The sequence below is a fragment of the Rhinoraja longicauda genome, chromosome 29 (genome assembly GCF_053455715.1).
Source record: "Rhinoraja longicauda isolate Sanriku21f chromosome 29, sRhiLon1.1, whole genome shotgun sequence".
Taxonomy (NCBI): domain Eukaryota; kingdom Metazoa; phylum Chordata; class Chondrichthyes; order Rajiformes; family Arhynchobatidae; genus Rhinoraja; species Rhinoraja longicauda.
In genome coordinates, this window is record NC_135981.1 from 15,528,887 (window position 1) to 15,550,863 (window position 21,977).

At 39.2% G+C, this 21,977-nt stretch overlaps 1 protein-coding gene across 2 annotated transcripts in view; it reads right to left on the bottom strand.

The window, feature by feature from the left end:
* Positions 1–459: 459 nt before the first annotated feature.
* Positions 460–21,977, bottom strand: part of LOC144607482 (breast cancer type 1 susceptibility protein homolog) — a 70,867-nt gene continuing 49,349 nt past the window's right edge. For both annotated transcript variants that reach the window (XM_078424356.1, XM_078424357.1), the window contains 8 exons: positions 20,315–20,402; positions 19,296–19,373; positions 18,659–18,699; positions 17,740–17,823; positions 15,352–15,409; positions 7,089–7,162; positions 4,219–4,279; positions 460–2,652 (listed from right to left, as the gene is read on the bottom strand). In XM_078424356.1, the coding sequence (XP_078280482.1) occupies positions 2,540–2,652; positions 4,219–4,279; positions 7,089–7,162; positions 15,352–15,409; positions 17,740–17,823; positions 18,659–18,699; positions 19,296–19,373; positions 20,315–20,402 (597 nt within the window). In that variant the 3' untranslated portion in view covers positions 460–2,539. The remainder of the gene's footprint in view (positions 2,653–4,218; positions 4,280–7,088; positions 7,163–15,351; positions 15,410–17,739; positions 17,824–18,658; positions 18,700–19,295; positions 19,374–20,314; positions 20,403–21,977) is intronic.

The following is a 21,977-nucleotide window of genomic DNA, read 5'->3' on the forward strand; positions in this document are numbered from 1 at the left end:
CGAGTGAGCTGTAACATTTATTTAAGATCAGAACAAGATCAGTAACATACCCTTTGCGGAAACCAAAGATGGAATACGCCACAACTGAAACAGTGAAACCAACCGGCAAGATACTATTTTACCCACGCAAAATATTGTAGATTCTAGAAATCAAATTAAAATGCAGAAAATCATGGAAATGTTCATTGGCAGATTAGGGAATATTTGTGAGGAGCAAAGGAGTCTTAATGTTTCAGGTTAATGACCTTGCATCAGAACGTTACTGTGTCATTGAATGCACACACGTACAATTAAGTATGCTTTATTTTTTAAGAAATAGTAACGTTTAATAATTTGCATCCAGGGTAACAACCTCATTTTTAATTACATAGTTGCCCATTCATTAACTTCAGGCAGCTTCCTTCCCACAGCATATATGTATCATAGAAAGCAAGAAGAAATAAGTTTAATTTATCTTTCTTGTATGACTTACCTGCAGTTGATTGCAGTCGGTTAGCAACACAAATACAATTGAAAGACTTTGCTAAGTGAGGCTTTGCACTATTCAAATTAGGCTGAATTAAATATATAAAAGGCTGCTCAGATAGAATGATATTCATTGGTTTTAATCATCAATTGAATAACATTTTACAAAGCATTATATGTTACATCTCAGTACAAAAGAACTGTTACATGTACAATAAGCTTATTTTCCCCTCACTATATTTGAAAAAGCAACTGGTGTCATAGACCAGAATGTTGTGATAAGAACCTGCCTTAGATCATCAATATACCACCAACAATCCTCAATTTAGCCATGTTTCAGAGGAGTTCTTCAGAACTCGGGCACTTCTCAAGACAGCAGCAAATTCTGGGAAACAGTTCTTCCGATATTGCTCTTGCTGTATCTTTAAAAATCTTGCTCTGTCTTTATATTTTTTCCTTTCTACACAAATTGCACAATTTGGAACGAGAAAAATTCACTGAAGTTTTCAAGTGAAAACCTTCCATGGAAGATTTCTGCTGACAGTAGACAGGATTTTGAAAACAGAGTAAGGGGGTTGTCTAATGAGGATTTTGTTTTCAGTAGTTCTGTCAAATTTGTCACTGGTTTAATTACAATGGGTACAGATTATCACAATGCGACTAATGCCCTCAAAATGCCTTTGGAGAATATACTGTGGCACAAGAACTCATTACATTAGAATTTCAATCAAACTTTTGCAAAATGATCTTAATTACAGAATAGAGAGTCTAAATCTTTCATTTAGGCTCATCACGTTATCAAACTCTCGACTTGAAATTGTTGACATATGAAAAAAAAAATTCAGGGCACAAGATCATCACTGACCCAAGAGGTAACTGAATGGTAATTAGAGCAGATTTATGCAAAGTTAAAAATTTGGAATACAGAAATCAGATCATAGAACACAAAACGTAGTCAGTATATTTAACAAATAAAGTGAAATTTGGTTTGTTAATCAAATTAGAATCATGTGGAGCCAAATAAATTTATTCCAAGGATGGGTACAGGAACTGTTACATCACACAACCGTGTAAAGGATGGATGTTCATCCACCATATTATGTCAAATTCCTGCAGACATTGGCTCTCAATAGCCATTGGTGTGGGAAGATAACAATGTTTCACAAAAATAAACTCAGAAGAAATACATGGAAGTATGCAGTAATATCTGCAGTATACCAGGGAAGGAATATTGTAAATGATTAATAGTTTTTGCTATTTTAACTGGAATGGGGGAAACAAATAATCTTGTGTGTTAAATTTGATGCAGTCTTAAATTTATCATTTTAGTAAAGTTAATTATGCATTCAGAATGAGATTCTGCATTAAGGAAACAAAATGTTGATAGATTCAGATTCCATGAGCAGGTTAAAATAAACAGTTTTTAACAATCCGACAGGAACATCAGTGGCCATTCCTTCCTCCTCCTGGCCTGGATGTCAGGGGTGGGAACAGTAGAGGAAAGATACAGTCGCAAAATGGGACAGACATTGCAAGGTTTCTTGAATGAAAGAATTCTGCAGCTACAGAAAGCTGGGAAGTATAACAGATTACATTTGTGGTCAAATACAAAGATACAGACAACTAAAAATAATCTTATTTGTCAGTAAAACTGTACCTGATAAAATTTACCAGTGCAATTGATTACAAACTTTATAGAGTGTAGCATTTATTGTGCAATTGTACAATATTTTCCTCCATTTCCTAGGCTGAATTTATCACATAGAATGTGCACTAACCATTGAGGCTTACATTCCACACTTGCCATAGATCATAAATTTTGTTTTAAAACAATCAAATTATTTTCATGACTTAACATCTAGCACAGAATAAGGTGTTAACATGAAGCATTTGCAAAATAGATCCAAAGATCATATTTAAAATGCATCCTTTTGCTCTGCATTTATCAGAATTTTGCTATCTTGGTGCATAAATCTGTTATTTACATTATACCTAAACATATATATCTATTTACATTATATATAAATCAAATCATATAAGAAATACATCTTCAGAAGATCCAGATTGTGCTGACTCAGTCTGGAAGGCAGATCAGATAAGCTTTTAATTGATGATTCTCATAGCAAGCAATACCGTCCAAAATCCATTCACGGGAAACCACAATACAATTGTACTGTCTTTGTATGGCTGTAACAAAGTCAATTTGTTTAAAGCATTAGGAATTCAATCTTCATCCATTAAATCAAAATTAACATTGATCTTCAGAAGAGTAATCATCAATAACAAACTTTGGTTCAGCAGATAGTAAAACATGCATGCAAGCTTTCGAAAGAGATCGCTTCCTAACCAGATTAAACTAACCTTCAACCTCTCTCACCAGGGAAGGCATCGAGACACATGTTTGAAGAAGCTAGTTCAGTTCAGTCATGTGGCGTTCATTCCTCAATATCACACCAATAACTAAAGCTAAGTATCAGGTGTTTCTCGAAATAGGATTTCTTAATGAGGTGTTTAATTCAATTCAAGACCCTGGTTTAAATGAGTAAAATAACAGAAAGCAACACAATGCAAAGAATCCTTGAATTGGAGTTGAACATTCAAATCAAGGCTTACTTTTCCTCTATTCAGCTCACAAGGTTTTTAAATGTCACTTATGAACATAGAACAGGAACAGGTCTTTGGCTCACAATGTCCATACAGAGCATGAGACACAAAAAGCTGGAGTAACAGCATCTCTGGAGAAAAGGAATAGGTGATGTTTCCGGTCGAGTCCCTTCTTCAGACCAAGAGTCAGGGGAAAGGGAAACGAGAGATATAGACGGTGAAGCAGAGATAAAGAACAGATGAATGAAAGATGTGCAAAATAGTAACGATGATAAAGGAAACAGGGCATTGTTAGATGTGTGTTACGTGACAATGAGACTCAACAAGACGACTTTGAAGCTGGTATGACTTGGGTTGGGAGGGATGGAGAGAGTGGGAATGCAGGGGTTACTTGAAGCTAGAGACATCCATATTCATACAACTGGGTTGTAAAATGTCCAAGCAGCATACCAGGTTAGATACAAAATGCTGGAATAACTCAGGACATTGTTAAAGAGAGAAGGAATTCCTTCTCTCCAGAGATGCTGCCTGTCCTGCTGAGCTACTCCAGCATTTTGTGTCTATCTTCAGTTTAAACCAGCATCTGCAGTTCCTTCCAACATGACACCAGGTTAAACTAATCTCTGCCTACACAAGATCAATATCTCTCCATTCCCTACTATCACTTAAGACCTTATATCCATGTGCCGATATAAAAGTCTCTTAAATATTACCATTATAACTGTAAACACTTGTGCCTATAAATATCAAACCTTGAAGTGCCTGATCCTATTATAGTTAATGTACTAAAATAAGAGCATTAAACATGTTTGTTTGCAACTGGCATGAAAAATAGCATTTAAAAGACACTCAGATAGGTAGACGAATAGAAACAGTTTAGAGGGATATGGGACAAACCCGGGCAAATGGGACAATCGTACATGGGGCACCTTGGGGGACATGGTCGAGTTGAGCCGAAGGGCTTGTTTCTGTGCTGTGTGACTATGACTCAATTTGCAAATAATTAGAGGAACAGAAGTTTTTCAATAAATGGATATCGAACAAATCTTAAAGTTAATGGTTGTACAAAGTTTACTTTGATAGTTAAATGCAAAAAGCCTATCCAGTGCTATAAATATATAAATAGCTCAGTTTTAACTCTAAACTCACCTCTGTAGTCTGTGTTAATTGGATTAGCATCAGGCTGCACTACCACCACTTCGGTGCAGTTCTAGCAGAAAGAAAGCATATGGGGATGAAGTTGATGCAATGGTTACAAAAGTCATTCTCAAAAACATTCTCAGCAATTTCTAAGAGTAATGATTTTTAATTTATAGAAAAAAACTTAAATATAATGCAATAAACAAAGTGCTAGAAGAACTCAGCATGCCAGGCAACATCTGTGAAAGGAATGGACAAGTAACATTTCAGGTGGGATTGAAGAACAGTCCAGACCCGAATAGTCACCTGTCAAATCCCTCCACAGATGTTACTTTACCCGCCGTGTTCCTCTGGCACTTTGTTTTGATCAAGATGAGAGGACGCTGGGAGAGGACGCTGGCGTTGTTTATTCGCCGCTTTTCCGTTAGGATAGTTTGTCTGTTTGTTTTTATGTTGATTGTTTTTGTAAAGCGCTTTGAGCACCCGATAAGGCGCTATATAAAATAAATGCTTATTATTATTATTATATAAGATTCCAGAATCTGCAGTTTCTTGCATCTCTCAAATACAGCACAGTAGCTTTGTGTTTGGCAATATTCAAGTTATTTTTTGAAGGAATTGCCTTTGGCTACACCTGCAATCAGTCACAGATTGTACTCGTCACATGTCTGATTCCATGGACTCTAAAAGGAGTCGAATGTGCAGAAGTACAACATGCAGCTAATACAATAGTCAATAGGTGCAGGAGTAGGCCATTCAGCCCTTCGAGCCAGCACCGCCATTCAATGTGATCATGGCTGATCATCCCCCCTGACTCCGCTATCATTAAGAGCTCTATCTAACTCTCTCTTGAAAGCATCCAGAGAATTGGCCTCCAAGTACACTGGCAAGTACTCAGGGCCAAAGATTAATTTCTCACCTCTTTGCATCAATAAATTTCTCTTCATATTGTGTGCATATCAGGGACATCTGTAGCATGTTTAAAGTGCAATTAATCCAGTAAAAATCCAATATTCAACTATCTGACCATGTGGAAATCTCAATAGTTCAGCAACTAGGTTCTTAGGCAATGTTTCCTCAGCTCCCTGAGTCAGAGAGAAGCCTCTGCCTTTCCCACACCCCCTGAAAATTACTATGTTCTACGGTGAATTTATTATAATACTGAATCATGTGTCTATCTAAGGCCCGCTCGGTCATGGCTGACCATGGGTGATGCATCCTGGTTGTCGGCTGCTTGCTCCAAACCTCGGCTAGAGCAGCGTCGATGTGTGGTCGGATGCAAACCTGGGCGATGTCATATGAAGGACAGGCTGTTGCCCACGCAGCACGTCCCCCCTCTCCCCTTCGCTGATCGATCCAAAGGAACAGCAGAGCCGTTACAGTTTGGCACCAGCGCCGTAGCAGGAGCTGCCAGAACGAGGTTGCAGACAACAACGAACTGCCTTAGGGACCCCGACTCTGGATTTTTCTTGAGGTTTACTCCCGGAGCCTTTTCCATGACTGGATATGGCCACAAGGTAATGGAGGTTTTAGACCAGAGTTTTCCCTCTCCTAGATGGACTGCCTTCCCAGGCTGACGAGCATCATCTGCCCGAGACTCGTGGGGGCGGGAGCGTCTACCTTCCCCTTTATAGCACCTGCTATATTATAATGCTTATGAATCATGTGTGACATCATAAAAAAATAATTCAAATTGTCTTGGGGAATTAATATGAAATATTATTCACTAGTCTGGAAAATCCACCAGCAGTCCACTACCAAAGTCACAACTATGCAAGATTATTGGAGTTTTATTATACAGAATTCACAACCAACCCGTGGACAGACAAGATACAAAGCCAATTTGTGCCAAGTCACTAGTTTGCCCCATCAAGATCCATCTGTGAAAGCACTTGTGGACTGTACATTGTGCCAAGGACTTGGATGGGACAGAATTTAGTGAGTGTGTTCAATATATAGAAGAGAAGGTGCAAAACTCAAATGTCTCTTAGGAAATAAGTGTTCAAGGGGAGCACTTCGTGGGCCTGTGACCATAATAATATTCGTTTTTAAAGAGTTATGGAAAAGAATAGGAGTGGCCCAAAAGTTGAAGGCCTAGGTTGGTCAAAGTACCATTTTAATGGTATTAGGCAAGAATTTTCAGAAGTTGATGTCTGGTAGGTGGGAAACTTTTAAACCTCAGACAGCATGTTCAGGGCCAGTGTGTTCTTGTTAGAGTGAAGAGCAAGGCAGGCAGGGGTAATAACCGTGGATGACAAGAGATACGAGGTTCTGTCAAGAAAAAAGACATGATAAAAGGAGGCATATTCCACTTGGCTAGCTTACAATCCAAGGATCTGTTTCCGTGCAGTATACCTCTAAAACATAGGCTTTATTTGTTACTTTAGCCTGGATAGAATTATAGTGGAAGAAAATCATCTCCAAATCCTGTAGGAATACTGAAAAGATTATGCTTAACAATTTGCAAGAGTTGAATAGGAATGTTTCACTAACGTGACATTTAGTTGATAAAAATTATCCAAATCTGCAAGTCCTGGCAGTAGATGAAGTGGCAAATCTTAGGGCGAAGCATTCATATAGCATTTAATAACAACTTTTTAGGTTTTTTTTCTATTAATAAATCAAATTTTATAACAGTGCTGGAAGAACTCAGCGGGACCCTTCCTCAGACTAGCTTTGAGGCCCATTTTCATTGCTCCCCCTCCAAATCAGTCTCAGGAAAGATCCCAACCTGAAACATCGTCAGTCCATTCCTTCCACAAATGTTGCTTGACCTGGTGAATTTATTCAACATGGCTTTGCTCAAGATTACAGCATCTGCAGTTTCTTCTATCTTAACTTTATAAGTCTTATGAAGAGAAACATTTACTAATACTTACAGGACTATAGGTGAATAAACAAGGTTCCTTAACTATTGAGGCACCACAGAGTTCTATCATCCATTCCAGCTGATCTGTAAAATAAAGCAATATCCACTGGTTAATACTTTAATCAAGACTAAATTTTAACATGCAGCACAATTCAATTCAAAATTAAGTTGTTCAATTCCCAACCTCAGCTAATGCACAAAAGTATTGTGGAATAAATATTATGCAAGGCGTACGTGGTTTTATGCAGGCATTGGACAACACTGGAACATACTGGAATACAACTACGCTTGGTTTAATTGCAAACAAAATATTGTCTCATTTTCCAGTGGAAAATATTTGGCTTGAAATGCAATGTATAGAATTACCACATATATGTTTTCTTAAAGATTATCTCTCCCATTGGATGGCATTCTTGGAAATTGTGTGAACACAGGGCGGCACGGTGTCGCAGCGGCAGAGTTACTGCCTGACAGCAAATGCAGTGCCAGAGACCCGGGTTTGATCCGACTCCGGGTGCTGTCAACAAAATATGTGTCCATTAGGATGGGGGAAAAAAAAAAAATCAGCATCATTTCTGAACAGCGAGATTGTGAGGAGTGCCAAGATGTAAGCACATCTCACATCTGTGCTTGTAAATGTGGAACACAACATATCCACATTGACTTTCAATGCTTAAATTCTTCTCCCGAAGCAGAACTCCAGGGGACTAATATTTCTATGTTATAATATTTTGCATTAATAAATAAAATCTCTACCCTATTATATTTGTTTAAGAGTAGGATTTTAAATTAGGAAAAGAAACTTAAAAAGCTAAATCAATCTAAAACTACATCAAAGCTCCATTACAAGCAGTGGTACAATACAAAAGATGGATAACCATCTGTAGTTAACAGGGGGGAAAAAACTGCATCCTGTGCATCAATGAATGTTTAATTCTACATTCACTCGTACATATATTTGAGAAGGCACCTACTCAGCCTCAGCTCAACACCCACTTATGCATGATCTCCACACATATGTTCCCGTCTGCGTACATGTAGGAAGAGAATATCCAAGACATAGAAGATAGATAGGAGAAACATCCATAAGATCTACCTTTGCAAGCTTTTGAAATTTAAATAGGTTAAGCAAAAGGCCATCTATATACTAAAACTCTCGTTTGTTTGTTCCTGAACTACAGCCAAAACGGTACACGATAGCGCGACAAATTTTAGGCCCACCTTACTTCAGCGTCCCTTTGGTGTTAATGGAAGTTTCATTGAAATCGGTGTTATATTTTTAAAGTTATTCACATTTTAAAGTTTAAATCTATCTCTGAGGGAGGGGGAGGAGGGAGGATAAGGGGGGTTGAGGGGATGGGGAAGGGAGGGAGAGGGGGGGAGGAGAGGGTGCTGCCCCAATGCAGGAGAGGTTTGGGCCCAACGGGTCCACTTGGTCTAGTAACCTCTAATTGTGGCGTGTACCCCAGCCATCAAACAAAATTTAGATATTCCAAAGCTCACTATGGAAGATCAACCATATACTTTGCCAATGAACACATAGCACACTTAAATACAGTGAAAACATTGCAAAAGAATGGTGGTCTTTCTAACGCTACTTCCTATTGATCACTTCCTATTGAGATGGCTATAACTGCTTTGGGAAGGAGCTAATATAAAAATCATTCTACCCAGGAAACATATCCAGAAAACGTCACCCATTCCTTCTCTCCACAGATGCTGCCTGAGTTACTCCAGCTTTTTGTGTCTATCTTCGGTTTAAACCAGCATCTGCAGTTCCTTCCTAAACATACCTATTAAACTTAATGCTCTTTTGTTTACAATTGCTCTTTATAAAAATCTGTAAATGACTGTAATGAAATTAATGGAGAAAACCTTCATAGATATTATTTCTATATCTTGCAAGGTCTCCAATAAACAGCTACTAAAGAAAACATGCATGAAACGGATAAGTATTTATAAGATGATGCTTGAAGAAAGTCCTTGCATTGATAATATTACATTAGCATTCTGTTAAGATTTTATAGAAACTTTCAGAACATTTGAAGAAAGGTGTAACTTAATAACACACAAATTATGCCAACAATCCTCCACTCTTTTGTGTAAAAGCAACACTGACTGTGCCGGAATTTGCAAATTAAGCTTTGTTTGCAGTGTTTCACTGACAAGTATATCTATCACTATCAATGCTTTCTCTTTGTCACATCTGTTCAATATTCTTCAGACAAGATGAAAAATTAAGATAAGCCGAGCTGACGAGCAGATCAGAGTATTTAATGATGTAGTTACTATTGAAGGATAGATACTAGAAAGCTTATATAATAAGAAAGCATAGCGTGGCTTGTATGGTGCGCCTACAGTATAAGCTGGTGGTGGAGGAGGTGCTGTGTAATAAATCAGAAAATTCAGGAAAGTCATCTTGCTCTCAAGTTGAAGGTAATAATAAATTTGGAGTAGCAGTAGTTTAGTTTAGAGATCCATTGTGGAAACAAGCCTTTCAGCCCACCGAGTCTGCGCCGACCAGTGATCCTCGTACACCAACACTATACAACACACTAGTGAAAATGTACAATTTTTGCCAAAGCCAATTAACTCAGTCTCTGGCAGTGTAAGGAAGCACCTCCACAGCTGCACCACAGTGCTGCCCCTTACTCTTAGTCATGTTCAGCAATCAGATACTAAAAAAAACAGAAAATTAAATTAGTTTAGCCTGGCGGCATGTTCGGCATGGCTTCGTGGGGTGAAAGGCCTGGTCCTGTGCTATGTTCTATTAAGCGCATTGATTCCCACCACTTTAGCAAATAAACATTTAATTTCCACTGAGGATATCAGATCTGGATAGTTATTGGGGAAATTGAGCAAATTCTTTCTGTATCAGGCATTCAGTGACCTTTTCATAACTTATTGATCAACAATTTTATATTTGAACCAAAAATCCTAGTTCTCCCTGGGATAAATAGATTTATAGTTTCCACAACATTACACATCTCTGATGACCCACACTTTGCAAAATATTGGATGCCTTAGCTGGAAAGTCGAAATTACCATTCCACTTCAATTTCATACAGACACAAGTACTGTTGATGAAAAGGGTACAAATGGTTGCTTGTGTGCCAATTAAAGTTATCTTCATACATTTACTCCTGCTAGACTTTCACTGTCGATGATGGAGACTGTTCTGGATTAGCATTTATCACATGTGGAATTCAGTATGACCTCATGCATTTGGGGAAGTGGAACAAAATAACAAAAGAGAAACCTAAGAGGATAAAAATAAAGGACCTTGAGTGTTTGAATACAATTGCTTGAAGGTAAGATGGTTTGAGGAGGTGGATTAAAAGGCATTTGGCATTTTATTTGCTGGAGAATAGATAAACAGGAATATTGTGCTGAAATTGAAAACAACATTGCGTAGACCAGTTTGAGTCCTGCACATAATGAAGCAAAGAAGGAATTGCATTGGAAGGGGTTCAGAATATTCTGGAATAAATAGATATTTAGAACTGCAGCTAAGACAAAAGGTTGAATAGAGTGGACTTGTTTTCTCTTGAGAGTGGAGATTAAGGGTATGGGCTGTATAAAATGACATACTTAGGTAGATTAAAGAAGGCAACATTTACATTGTAGAGGGGTCAGAAATTAGGGAACACGATTTTAAAGCAATTGCTGGAAGGGTCAAAAGGGAGAAGAGGAAAGAATATCAAGACCACTGGAACTTACTGTCATTATTGTCATGTGTACCGACTGAGGTATAGTGAAAGGCTTGGATATATTTGCATGCTATCCAATCAAATCAGATAATACCATACATGCATACAATCAAGCCAAACTGAAGTACAATAAGTCGGGCAAAGCGAAAGATACAGAGTGCAGAACATAGTTCTTCGTATTTAGCACACCAGTTCCAGAGACAAAGTCCAATGTCGCAGTGGGGTAGAGGCGAATCCTAGCTTATGGAAGGACCGCTAAAAGGTTTGATGACAGAGGGCAAGTTGCTGTTTCTTGAGTTTGGTGGTGCACGCTTTCGAGCTCTGTATCACCTGACCTATGGGAGTGGGGGAAATCTTGTCATGTTTAAAAATTACTTGGATATGTACCTGAAGAGACATAGCTTGGAGTTCTACAGACCATGTCTTAAAAAGTAAAATTGTTTGGTAGCGTTTTTTTGACGAACATGGACATAAGTCAGATGCCTTTGTGTCACTTGTTATCATTCTTTAGCATTTATTTTTCAACCAATGATCAAAAAAAAATAATCAAAAACTATGTATTGGTTAGTTCCTTTGTGGCCTGCCAGATTTGACAGCATGCAAACCAGCTGCCGGGACTCTTCAAAAAGACAACAGGAGCGGCCAAAACGTTCCAACTGTTTACCCCTCTTTGATTCACGAAATAAGCCCAAAGGGAGCACAAATTCTATTGCATGTCAGTTGGGTAGGTTGGCCATGCCACGTAATGAATGCCAAGATTTGCTCAGCGAAGAAAGATTCCTTCATGGCATTACATGTGATGCTTCATTTACAGGACAAGTCCTGTACCTATTAAAGATAAACATATCTATTTCACGTTTTGGCTGTTTCTGCAGCAAAAAAATAGTGGCACAGGCATCATTGTGGAATTTGTGCTATTTGAAAGCAGAAGAATCTTGACTGGGTTCCGTGTTAGTGGGTGATTTGTTGATTTCATTTCACTTCGAATGCAAGAAGGGAAGTAAATTGTTGGCTGTGGAAATGATTTTGTTTGGGTCAGCTCTGTGACACTAGTAAATTTATTTTACAGTGACATTCCAGAGTGCTTAAAGGCAATTTTAGTTGCCATGGTTGCAGCTGGAATTTAGCAACGATAAAGCCAGATGCACAACTACTTTGATTTATTTTTAAACTGCTTTTGGCTATCAGGAATGTGGTTTAATACAGTAGATGAAAGTCTTTATTTGAACAAGTGGGAAGGTGCTCATGTCTAAAATGTTTACAAAATGAAAAAGCGCATCTTATTTTTCTCTTCCCCACTGACATTGCCAAGATTTCTTATGCCTTCAGCACCATATTTGAACCTAAAAGGTGGAAAGATGATGTCCCTCCACATCTCAGCCAAGGTGTGAAGCAACTGCTATGAATTCTGCAATGGGCTGTGCAGTATAGTAAAAACACTAAGTTTCAGCCTCCTTCACCGCTCAACATGGTGTTTGGCGGTTCTGCACAATTGCACAATGCAGATCAGAAACATAGAGGGTAATTCTAAACTCAAGCCAGAGTCCCGCACACTGCAGTATGCTACATAAATACAAGGGCTCTATGACTACAGACAAAATCAGACATGCAGCTAACCAAATGCTTTTCAATTCCTTTATTTTTCTATCCCCCCAATCCCCTGGTTTACTTTTCTGGATTACTTAAGACATAAGAGGCTGCAAGTGCTGGAATCTTGACCAAAAAAACCCCAAAGTGCTGGAGGAACTCAGTGGGTCAGGCAGCATCCACAGAGGGAATGGACAGATAATGCTTAATCCGTCCGAAGTAGTATCCCAACCCAAAACGTTGTCTCTCCATTCCCTACACCGATGCTACCTGACCTATCAAGTTCCTTCCTGGATTAGAAACCTGGCTTCAGTAAACACATGACCGATTTTACCCACTATGTGTGGAAAAATACAAGGTCATTTACTTCATTGCATAAAATAGAAAGGCAGAGTAGAAACATAGAAAATAGGTGCAGGAGTAGGCCATTCGGCCCTTCGAGCCTGCACCGCCATTCAATATGATCATGGCTGATCATCCAGCTCAGTAACCTGTACCTGCCTTCTCTCCATACCCCCTGATCCCTTTAGCCACAAGGGCCACATCTAACTCCCTCTTAAATATAGCCAATGAACTGGCCTCAACTACCTTCTGTGGCAGAGAATTCCACAGACTCACCACTCTCTGTGTGAAGAAATGTTTTCTCATCTCGGTCCTAAAAGACTTCCCCCTTATCCTTAAGCTGTGACCCCTGGTTCTGGACTTCCCCAACATCGGGAACAATCTTCCCGCATCTAGCCTCTCCAACCCCTTAAGAATTTTATATGTTTCAATAAGATCCCCCCTCAGTCTTCTAAATTCCAGCGAGTATAAGCCCAGTCTATACAGTCTTTCTTCATATGAAAGTCCTGCCATCCCAGGGATCAATCTGGTGAACCTTCTCTGTACTCCCTCTAAGGCTAGAATGTCTTTCCTCAGATTAGGAGACCAAAACTGTACACAATACTCCAGGTGCGGTCTCACCAAGGCCCTGTACAACTGCAGCAGAACCTCCCTGCTCCTATACTCAAATCCTCTTGCTATGAATGCTAACATACCATTCGCTTTCTTCACTGCCTGCTGCACTAGCATGCTTGCTTTCAATGACTGGTGCACCATGACACCCAGGCACGTTGCATCTCCCCTTTTCCTAAATGGCCACCGTTCAGGTAATACTCTGCTTTCCTGTTCTTGCCGCCAAAGTGGATAACCTCACATTTATCCACATAATGTGGATAAATCATTAATATATATTGTAAATAACTGGGGTCCCAGCACTGAGCCTTGCGGTACCCCACTAGTCACTGCCTGCCATTCCGAAAAGGACCCGTTTATTCCTACTCTTTGCTTCCTGTCCGCCAACCAATTCTCTATCCACCTCAACACTGAACCCCCAATACCGTGTGCTTTAAGTTTGTACCCCAATCTCCTATGTGGGACCTTGTCGAAGGCCTTCTGAAAGTCCAGATATAACACATCGACTGGTTCTCCCTTATCCACTCTACTAGTTACATCCTCGAAAAATTCTATAAGGTTCGTCAGGCATGAGTTGCCTTTCATAAATCCATGCTGACTTTGTCCGATGATTTCACCACTTTCCAAATGTGATGCTATCACATCTTTAATAACTGACTAGCATTTTCCCCACTACCGATGTTAGGCTGGTCTATAATTCCCCGTTATCTCTCTCCCTCTCTTTTTAAAAAGTGGGGTTACATTAGCTACCCTCCAATCCTCAGGAACTACTCCAGAATCTAAAGAGTTTTGAAAAATTATTACTAATGCATCCACTATTTCTGAGGCTACTTCCTTAAGCACTCTGGGATGCAGCCTATCTGGCCCTGGGGATTTATCGGCCTTTAGTCCATTTATCATATCATATCATATCATATCATATCATATCATATATATACAGCCGGAAACAGGCCTTTTCGGCCCTCCAAGTCCGTGCCGCCCAGTGATCCCCGCACATTTAATTTCAAGTGATGAGAAATTGGGAAATGTGATGTCCAAAGGGACAGGCGTGTTCTTTCATGCAAGTCACTGAAAACTAACATGCAGGTACAACAGGCAATTTGTAAGGTAAATGGTATGTTGGGCTTTATAAGAGGAATTATGTAAAAAATAATAATGTTTAGGGGCATGATATAGCCTTGGTCTCCTTACCTTACCTGACTTGTCATAGAAGGTGTGCAAAAAAAATAATCATATTTTCCTGGAACCTCACCACTGTTGTGTGAGGAGACACAATTTCCTCTGTTTGGAAATGAAGAAACGTACAAAATGCTTAGAAGGCTTGTCAGTGTGAATACAGCAAAGTTGTTTCCCCAATCTGAAGAGTCCAGAACTAGGTGGGGGGTGGGGGGGGGGGGGAGGAAAGAGTGTTATGGTCTCACACTACAAGACATTTTTTCCACTCACAGGTTGATGAACCTTTGGATTTTTTTTCCAACTGTGAAGGCTCTGTCCAAGTTCATTCAAAAGGGAAAATCAATAGATTTCTGGAAATTATGACAATGGAGTTGAGGTGGATTAGCTCTGACCTTGATAAATGGCAGAGCAGGCTCGAGGGATCAGATGGACGACTCTTGCTCCCAATTCTTCTGTTCATTTATGTATTAGTTATCCTGAACCAGAAAAGCAGCAAACTGCTTCAGCAATTTATCTCCGTTGCAACAGCCATTATGCAATGAAAAACAAAAACCCAGTCGCTGTACTGATCAAGTACATATTCATCATCCCAAAGAACACCTGCCAGCACCAAAATTCATTAAGTCCATATTTACGATACCATGAGTGAAATACTAATTTATAGTTAACGTGCAAAAGAACTGGATTATATACACATTATGTGGTCTCTATATCTGATGATTTAGTTATCTTTCTCGGGAACGAGGAGAGCAATCTACCAAACTTGCTTGGATCCACATTTTGGCTTTAAATAGATTTTTGCCCTCATTACTTGCACAAGTTTGGTGGGTAATCGAAAACTCTTACCTCTGCTCATCCCAGTAAAGGAACCATAGCAGCAAATCTCATACGGGCTTAACAGCAGCTGAGAAATAATTGAAAACAAATGTTAGTCAAAATGTGACAACTTATGAAAACCCACAATATTTTAATATCAATGCAAATATAACTCTTGCAAAGCCTTTTCACTTTACATTATATCACACATATTGGAATATCAAGAAGGAATATCAAGATTGGGCAAACAGAATATCCATGTGAATGGACGCAATGATCTATGAAAAGAAGGTCAGAGAACAGATTGGAGGAGCTGGTTCTTAATACAGTAGCACATAAGAGTTGACAGGCAAAAGGCAGAAAGGTGATGCACAGCTGAAGAGATGTTTTTCCAGAATTTGTGTTGGGCAATCCAGGAGTTTTAAATTGTTTACATTCAGCATGTGGGCATCCAAGAAAGAAAATGGGCAATGGGCGCCCAGGATATTCAGAGACCATACAGATTTGACGAGCGTTTATGAAGAGTGAAAGGACGATGGATAATTGAGATTAGAAGTAACGAAAATCATGGATGTGAAGTTCAGAATTGATCGTGATGTACAATGTGGTAGAGGCAGCACGAAGTCTTGGTGATAAAAGAGTGTGTAAAACCAACATTTCTTAACATAGTAAACTAGGATTTGCTCATCTGACTTTAGAGAAAACAGACTGCTGATTCATCTATAACAGAGGAAACAAAACCAAAATATTTAATTATCTACATTGGTAATAGATGGGATAAATATATTCTTCTCAATCCAATCTATTTTGTATACATTTTATTACAGTCTGTTCTAAAGAGACAATGTAATAGTAATAATCCAGTAATTGTGCGATAGACCTGCAATAAAAATGTTACCAACTCACGATTTAATCAAGAAACCGTAATAAAATTCTCCAGTTATTTGCTAATAACTTAGTAATCCATTTTATAGCCTCAAGCGCAAATTGCATTAAAATTGTTATCATTAATACAACTCTTTAGGGAGTTTTAGCAAGCAGATCGCAACAATAATTGTTTTGCCACTGATTAAGCCACTTATGTGACTTGATCGTTTAAGATTATATTGGAGTTGATCTTTTGTAGGCCACATATCCAAGGCCATCAGTTTAGCAGGGATTCCTTCTTAAGCTTATTGCAATTCTCTTAAGTATTGGCAACAAAACTACAATTCCCTGTAAACACATTACACAGAAATAAAAGCAGAACAGTTTATATTATTCCTGATGCCAATTAGTTGCTCAAATATTTTGTAAGGAGAAATTAAAATAGTCAATTGACAAAAAGTCGGCAAAGACAAGTTATCCTGGGAACTCAAATATTTTGTAAGTATAAAGTATAAAGTACCTTTATTGTCATCCAAAAACATATTGACAAAAGTCGGCAAAGACAAGTTATCCTGGGAACTCAAATATTTTGTAAGTATAAAGTATGAAGTACCTTTATTGTCATCCAAAAACATATTTTTGGATGACAATAAAGGTACTTTATACTTTATACTTGTTTTTCATGTTTTTGGATGAAATTACGTTACCCACAGTCAACAATGAGAGGTGATAAAAAAGAAAGCAATAAAACACACAATCACAAAAACCAACTTAAAACAAAAAACATCCATCACAGTGAGTCTCCTCCAGTCACCTCTTCACTGTGATGGAAGGCCAGAATGTCTTCTCTCTTCCCTGCCGTCTTATCCCGTGGTCAGGCAGTCGAAATTGCCACGTCGGGACGGTCGGGACTCCCGACATTGAAGCCCCCGCCAGGCGGTGGAAAATCCCGCACCTTCTTCCAGGCCGCGCCGGACGGTGAAAGGTCCGCAGCGGGCCGGCCCAAGCCTCGCGATTCGGGGTAGATGAAGACACTGCTGCTGCCGAAGCTCCCGAAGTCGGCCCCCACCCAGCGACCTGCGAGCTTCAGATGTCCACAGGGCCCGCCGCCGAAGGCGAGTCGCAGCGCCACCATAACCACCGAAGACAGCCAGCTCCGCAGGTGGTGAGTACAGTCCATGGGCTCCACGAACCAGAGCCCCAGGTGGTCCCAGCTGGAGGCCGCCAGCTCCAGGTGTTTGGCCGATGGTAGGCCGCAACGTGAACGGAGACACGACCCAGAAAAAAGGTTGAGTCTCCGTTCGGAAGAGACAATTTTTATAGTCCCCCCCCCCCCCCACACATAGTACACAACCACAAAAAAGACATCATCACATCCAACACTTACAATTAAGACAAACGGACTGCAGGTGGGCCGCAGCTGCTGCGCAGCACCGCCACATTGGAAACTGGAAAGCAAATACTTGCCCATTATAAAAGTGTGTTCCCTTGAAAGACGAAAGAGACAATAAGAAAAAATGAGCACATGACATTACAAGTCAGTGTTCTTACTTCTGTATCAGCTGTTTTCCTTGCTTTTCGTGGACCATTGTGGTTTCTTCCGTTGATTACATCTCCTCGCACCTCAAACTCGAGCTGAAAATGTTAAGAAAAATTGGAAAAGTTGCAGGTTTTTCTGTTCAATGCCCCATTTCAAGCGCTATACATTTCCAACCATTCCAACTTTAAAATATGCATGAGACATAAAAGAGCACCAAAGTTAATATCCATGTTGTGTAGTTTAGAAAATTATATCCAGTTCTGCATTTTACTGAGATGGCTTTTTTCCCTAAATAAAAAGGGAGTTTGGATACATTACAGCAATATAGAGACAGATTTGATCCAGAATTCACTCCTGTTTTGTGGGTTCTAGGTTGAATTAACATTTTTTTCATCAATAATTTAAAAAACTTAATATAACCCTAAATCTAAATTTAGGTGCACTTTTACATTTTTAAGATACAACTAATTATTCAGGAAATTAATATTTTGGTCAGGGATAGGATGGTATTGTATTTCAGTTTTCGGAATAATATACAGAGGCCTAAATTACTGATCAAGAGATAATTACTGATCGTCTGAACTCCACCATGGTAGTTTGGGATTAAATAAATTTGGTTGAAGCAGCAAAGATTAGAAGGAAGTGTAAAACTATTGACGGTTCAAAAATGTCCAGTTTACCAATTTCCGTTAGGGAAGGAAGTCTGCCATATTTATCCAGTCTGGCCTACCGACAAAACCAATACATCCAACGTATAATTCCCTTTGAAATGGCCCAGTTCAAGGATGGGGAATAAAAACACTAAATAACAGCTTCAGCACCTGCTTAAAATGTAACATTCAAGTAATTACTCTTGTGCAATAATTTATACTTCATCAGAATTAACACGTTCACACCAAATTAAGCAGACTTTAAAAAAGAAAATCTTACCTCATCAACTATTGAGCCCTCTCTAAAACACTCAATGATCCCTGAAAATAAATGAATGCAATTATTTTCCATGTTTGATACATTATCAGTTTCAGCAACACTAGATGTTTAATAATAATTAGTGTTTAATTTTAGAGCCTATTATGGTTTTCCAAAGCTCATCGGGTGACGCTAATCTTCAATCAGCATCTTAAATTTCAGATTAAAAACTTTCGCAATGATCTAGAGAAGCAAGCTCCTATCTAGTACAACTCTACAGAAGGGCTGTACTGTCAGGTGACAAAGGAAGCGTCCATGTTTCAGGTGGAAGGTTAAATGGAAGCCTTGACCACCCTTTCAGATGAGCACAAGGAATCTAGTGCAATACTTGCTACAACAGCGTAAAGCCAACAAAGTAGGTGAGCATCTTCCTTGTGTTAATTTATAAGCCTTTTCTCCATTCACCATGGAGCCCTTTATTAATGATGCATGAAGAACATACAAGTTCTATCTTTAGTATGTGCATTTCCTGCTCAAAGGTTCTTCACTACTCAAGAGTTACTCAATCAGTAGTTTTTTTGCCCCCCAAGATTGGTCACCATTTGATTTTTGTTGATATATCAATTTCCAACACCATGATTTGGGACACTGTACTTACACTGATAACTGACAACCCATCGCCTCCCTGCTATTCCCATGAAGTATTTCAGTGTCCTCTCACAAACAAAATCTGCATCTGAAATAACAATGAGAAATTAAAGATTGCACTCATAACCAAAGCAGCTTTGGCAACAATGTAAACTTTAAAAAAAAAACGACAGGGTTTTCAATGCATACGTACATTCAAGATTTCTTCCCCATTCACCTTAGACATTATATCAAGTATTATCGGAAATAAAAAGAGTAGGAAAATGAAGTTCAAGCCAAAGATCAGCCATAATTTAATTGAATGGAGGAGCCGCCTGGAGGAACGGAATGCTTTTATGAAGGATTATAGATCTCCATTATTTACAGTATTGTACTTAACAACTAGCTCAACGTGTCCCGTGCTGGAATCCTTAAGCAGAACACAGAACAGTGCAGCAGAGGAACAGGCTCTCTGTGCCAAATGTGATGTCAAGTTAAACTAATCTCCTCTGCCTGCGCATGATCTATATTCCACCACATGAATATGCAGGGAATGGAGGGAAATGTGCTGCGTTTTTAAACGGCACAAAACTATCAGAGCAGCCAAGTTGCTTTTCAATGCCTTCATGTGCAAATCTGCAATACAGTGGTACCCCTGGAATAAACGGTTCTTAAACAAAAATCGTGGGTTTTTACTATAATTGAAAATCACTACAATTTTGATGTAAACCTTGAAAAATAGGCCAAATATTTTAACAAATGACATCTTTTTTAAAAGTTGCAGCTTAAACAAGTCTCATCCACATTCATATTTTTACTTGTAACCGTGTGAGCATAACAGGAAAAATGCTCGGCATTTTTGTTTCATCTGAAGGGGCAGGAATCTAGATGCAGGGAGAGTGGGTTACGAGAGTGGATGAAGCTCCCAAGCAGCAGAAACACTGGAGGTCAAGCAGGGGAACTGGGTCATTTCAGAGTTCAAATTCTAAGCTCCTTTTCTTTCTTGAATGCAAAATTATTGAAAAAATACAAGATAAAATAATACTCCACCTGTTTTCATGATGACATGGGTTGTACTGGGTGAAAAGTTACTTAGAAATTCTGCCCCCATTTTTTTTGTAAAACCTTCAATCAATTGCTGTAATCAGAAAAGTACCAAGATCAATTTGCATACACGCCAAGCCTTTAGAGTCAGTTATACTCATGCAAACAACCTGCCAATCTTATCCATGGTGAACATTGGTATACTGGGCTAGTGCCATTTTCCTGCATTTGCCCCATCGCTCTCTAAAGCCTTCCTCTCCACACATCTGTCCCAATGACCTTTTACAATTGTAAATGTATCTGCTTCTACAGCTTCCTCCCAATTCCAGATAATGGTCTACCCTTTGAGTGAAAAAAGTTGTCCCCAAGGCCCCTCTTAAAAATCTACCTTCACGCCTAAAGCCCATAACCTGCGGTTATAGAACCTTCTACTCCGGAGAAAGAAATGTGTTCACCTTATCGTGTTCCTCGTGATCTTTTGCCTTTTGTTTCAATACCTCACAGTTCCCTACCTCCAGTCTACCTGTGCATAGAGTTTACGTGTTTTCAGGGTGACATGCGAATATCTCTCCAGTTATCCTAGTTTCCTCTCCTGTCACAAAGATGCACTGCTTGGTGGGTTAATTGGACACTGTAAATTACCCCTTGCCAGGAAAATGAGTGGTAAGCAAACGAGGCATTTGGGCATACAAGAGAGCAAAACATCTGTGGAGGGAATAGATAGACGACGTTTTAGCTCAGGACCCTTCTTCAGACTGATTGTAGCAGGAGGAGAAACTGCGAGAGGGCGGATAGATTTCAGGGAAATAAAATTGGGGGAATGGAATTGAAAGGAGTATTCCGACAATCCGCACGGACTCAGCAGGCCAAATTAACCCATTCTAATGTCAAAAAGCGAGTTCATTGCATAACTAGGCCCAGCCTTTTGTACAATCAACCTTTTTCAAGGATATTCAACCATGAAACTTACTGTTAAAAATGGAAGCAAACCAGAAATGACTTTTCTGGGGGAAAAAAGGTGATTCATCAGGTCTACGCTTAAAGAACTCAAGATGATCAGGTGACTGGCAAACCTGATGTCTCATTTACAATGGCATTTCAGCAATGTACTGAATTCATCTCTAATTTTTTTTAGATAGACACAGTAAGCTGGAGTATCTCAGTGGGTCAATTTTAAAACGATATAATTTAAAAAATAAGGCAAATTGAGTGTTAAAAAAAAAAAAGATAGTGAAAACCCAAAACGTACAAATTAATGAAATTGTTGGTGGTCGCTGGTATTAATTTGAATCATTTTTGAAAGCTAACAGCAATGACTGATGGGGTTTTGTAGATAATTACTTCTCATGGTTTAAACTGGGATACTCCACCAAAGTCCGATCCCCTTCACGAATGACATTAACACATGAATGAATGGCATCCTGCAATGTCATGGATGTCAAGCTTCAGAATTTTTCTCGTATTGTGTGAAAGTGGGAGCTATATTTAATGCCTGAAAATGCAGTGCCTTTGTTTTCTAGTCACAAAAAAGGTTTTGCTATATCACAAAGCACGTGTTCATTCACACACGGTCATCAGGGCAAACACTTACAAATTCCAGCTTTGGTCCTGTGGCTTTGCTGGTGTACATTGGGGCTTGGGGTGGAAAGGGAAGATGTGTATGGGAGAG